We start from the raw sequence: 3,618 nt of genomic DNA, 5'->3' as shown, positions 1-3,618 counted from the left end.
AATCAATATACTTTAATGATGCTATGAGATTAATATCTAAATATACATGCGCTCTACTATTAAAATTCTGGCATTGCTGTTTTAGAATGCTTTTTTTTGTTGCTGTTTTAGATACTTTTTTTCGTTACTGTTTTAGAATACTTTTTTCTTGTTATTTCTTTTGCTATATACTTTTTTTTTTATTAATGTTGCTGTTGTTATTGTTATCGTTGTTGTTGTTGATGAAATTATTGTGAATGTTGTTGTTGATGTGATGTTATATTGGGATTGGAGTAGAATAGAGCGGAAATTATTTTGAAGAAATATATAATTATCGGGGAATAATTATTTCTCTCTACTAAACAGCGTTCAACGCTAGAAGAATGTGTTTAGACACAAGCACAGACCTCTGCACCCCAGACATATACAGGTATACACAAGCATAAACAGACTCACTGAGACACGCATACGTATACATGCAGGCAATCTCTCCCACACAATTACAGGTGAACACACATTATAGAAAGACGGTTATACGTATGGGCATATTCATGATTTACATTCATATACATACAAGCATAGACATACAAGCACACATACATACATACATACATACATACATATATACATACATACAAACACACAAATATACACACACACACACCAACACACCAATACACACACAAATATAAATTTCGTTTTGAGTGAAGCCAAAAGCCAGTACTTGACAATGGAAGTAGAAAATATGGTTGATTGAATCGACAAAGTACTATTCTTTTATTCTTTAATCTTTATTCTTTTGCTGGGCATCAGCTGTGTGATTGCGGTCATGCTGGGCCGTATCGACTTCAGTGCATATTTTTAGTTTGATATGAATTTTATCGGTAGCTATTTGCTGAACCACTGGTTTACGGAACCTGAATTTACACATCATCTACACGAGATTTTAGACTGTAAACTTAAGCACAGACTCATACAAGGGTGGACCGCGCGCGTATGATATCTTAAATGGTCTCGCCGATATATAATGGATTTGAACTCAGAACACAAAGAGACAGAGTGTCGAAAAAAATGCCATAAGTATATGTTATACACACACACACACACACGCACACACCACACACACACACACACACACACACACACACACACGCACACACACACACACACACCACACACAAGGCTTTGGTCAGTCCGAGGCTATAGCAGAAGACAGTTGCCTAAAGTGCCACGCAGTGAGACTGAACCCCAAACCATCTGGTCGGGAAGCGAGTTTCTTATTTATTTATTGCCCACAAGGGGCTAAACATAGAGGAGACAAACAAGGACAGACAAAGGGATTAAGTCAATTACATCGACCCTAGTGCGTAACTGGTACTTAATTTATCGACCCCGAAAGGATGAAAGGCAAAGTCGACCTCGGCGGAATTTGAACTCAGAATGCTGCGGCAGATGAAATACCTATTTCTTTACTACCCACAAAGGGCTAAACGCAGAAGGGACAAACAAGGACAGACAAACGGATTAAGTCAATTATATCGACCACAGTGCGTAACTGGAACTTATTTAATCGACCCCGAAAGGATGAAAGGCAAATTTGAACTCAGAACGTAACGGCAGACGAAATACCGTTCAGCATTTCGCCCGGCGTGCTAACGTTTCTGCCAGCTCGCCGCCTTGGGAAGCAAGCTTCTTACCACACGACCACAACTCTTCAAGAGGGACCAGTGCCCTTCATTCCTTCGGGATCGATAAAACAAGCATCAGGTGAGCACAAGGACCAACATAATCGATTTCCCCTCTTCCTAAAATTCCTGGCCTTGTGCAAAAATTTAAAATCATTGAAGGCGGTGACCTAGCAGAATCGTTAGCGCGTCTGACAATCGTTTTTGTCAGCTCTTTACGTTATCCAGAGCTAAAAAAAACAAAAACAAACAGAAAACACAAAAGCAAAAACAAAGCAAAGCGGAAAACATTAAGAAAGTGCACACTGGATAATGTACTCCTAGGTAAACTAATTTTCGATTAATGAAAGTATGGTTATGCATGGAACAACTTTGATCACGAGTCTGCTCAGTCAGAACTAATCTGTTGCTGGACGACGTAAAGGAAGAAAGATTCGGATAGCGTGGTACATAGATACGTTTGAGTCGCGTAAAAGAGAAGCTAGTCATAATTAATAAACGTGTGATCATAATTATGTTGGATCAGGTTTTGACTGAAATTATGCAATAACAAAATGGCGACGAGTGCAACTGAAACAACAACCACATCAAAAGCCACAACAACAACAACAACAACGACAACAACAACCTCAGTGGGAGCGCAATGGCCCAGTGGTTAGGGCAGTGGACTCGTGGTCGGAGGATCGTGGTTTCGATTCCCAGACCGGGCGTTGTATGTGTTTATTGAGCGAAAACACCTAAAGCTCCACGAGGCTCTGGCAGGGGGTGGTGGCGGCCCTTGTTTTACTATTTCGCTCCAACTTTCTCTCACTCTTTCTTCCTGTTTCTTGTCCCCAACTTCCTACACAACCGCTGAGCCTGGATGCGCATTCATCCATCCGTCGATGCTCTCCGTGTCGGGGGGTTGACCTGTTTTCTCTTCTGCGGGTTTTACGAATAGCAAAGGACCACGGTTCGGACTTCTCCCACTGCGAGCACTTGGACGAAGATCGCTTCGCCCAACAATCAAACAAACAAACAAACAACAACCTCAACCATTAACGAAACAACAACGACTAATTTTGAATTAAGATATTCTCCTCCAATAACCATATGCTGGTCAATAACCATATGCTGGTCAATAACCATATCCACTGAAAAATCGTAGACATTATTTAAACTAAACATGATCAACGCTCAAAATATAAATGCATTTTTTTCTATTCCTTTTCTTTTTCAGATTGTTTGTCCATTTTGTGAAGTTACTGGAGCATTGCTCTCAAACAGCCAGGCAAAGTTTTAATAATCATTACGCCAGTAAATTTGTTATTTACGATGAGTTTGAATAAATGAAAAGATATATATATATATATATATATATATATATATATATATATATGTATATGTATACACATATACACATACACACACAACATAAATATACATATATATATGTATATATGTATATATATATATATATAAATATATATATACATGTATGCGTGTGTGTATATATATACATATATATATATTCACACACACATACACACACATGCACACACATATGGCAAAGGTTCAAAAGAGTATGTGTGTGTATATATATATATATATATATATATATATATATATATATATATATATATATATATATATTTATAGATACAATGTCTGTCAGTCTGTTTGTTTGTCTGTCTCTCTCACTCTCTATCTCTGTTTCTTCCCCTTCTCTCTGCATGTTAATTATAATTCGAATTGTAGTTTCCATCGAACAGTCTTTCGGTCAGTTATACACATTTACGAATTAGAAAGAAATGAAATGGCTGTACCAAAGACCACGATAAAAAAAAAAGAAATATTAAAAGCAATCGTAAAGCAGACAAGTCCGAAATACAGTTACTGAGATATAGATTTTGCTCCCAAATAGGAAAATGTACTGAAATAAAAACATTTTATACTGTACCAATGTCTCAACTAG

At 37.5% G+C, this 3,618-nt stretch overlaps 1 protein-coding gene across 1 annotated transcript in view; it reads left to right on the top strand.

The window, feature by feature from the left end:
- The window catches only part of LOC118765724, an 18,413-nt gene extending 15,411 nt beyond the window's left edge, over positions 1-3,002 (top strand). The window contains exon 4 of the mRNA XM_036508083.1: positions 2,884-3,002. Within this exon, the coding sequence (XP_036363976.1) occupies positions 2,884-2,992 (109 nt within the window). The 3' untranslated portion in view covers positions 2,993-3,002. The remainder of the gene's footprint in view (positions 1-2,883) is intronic.
- Positions 3,003-3,618: the final 616 nt, after the last annotated feature.

Source organism: Octopus sinensis, linkage group LG13, assembly GCF_006345805.1.
Source record: "Octopus sinensis linkage group LG13, ASM634580v1, whole genome shotgun sequence".
NCBI lineage: Eukaryota > Metazoa > Mollusca > Cephalopoda > Octopoda > Octopodidae > Octopus > Octopus sinensis.
This window is presented reverse-complemented; position numbering and strand designations above follow the sequence as displayed.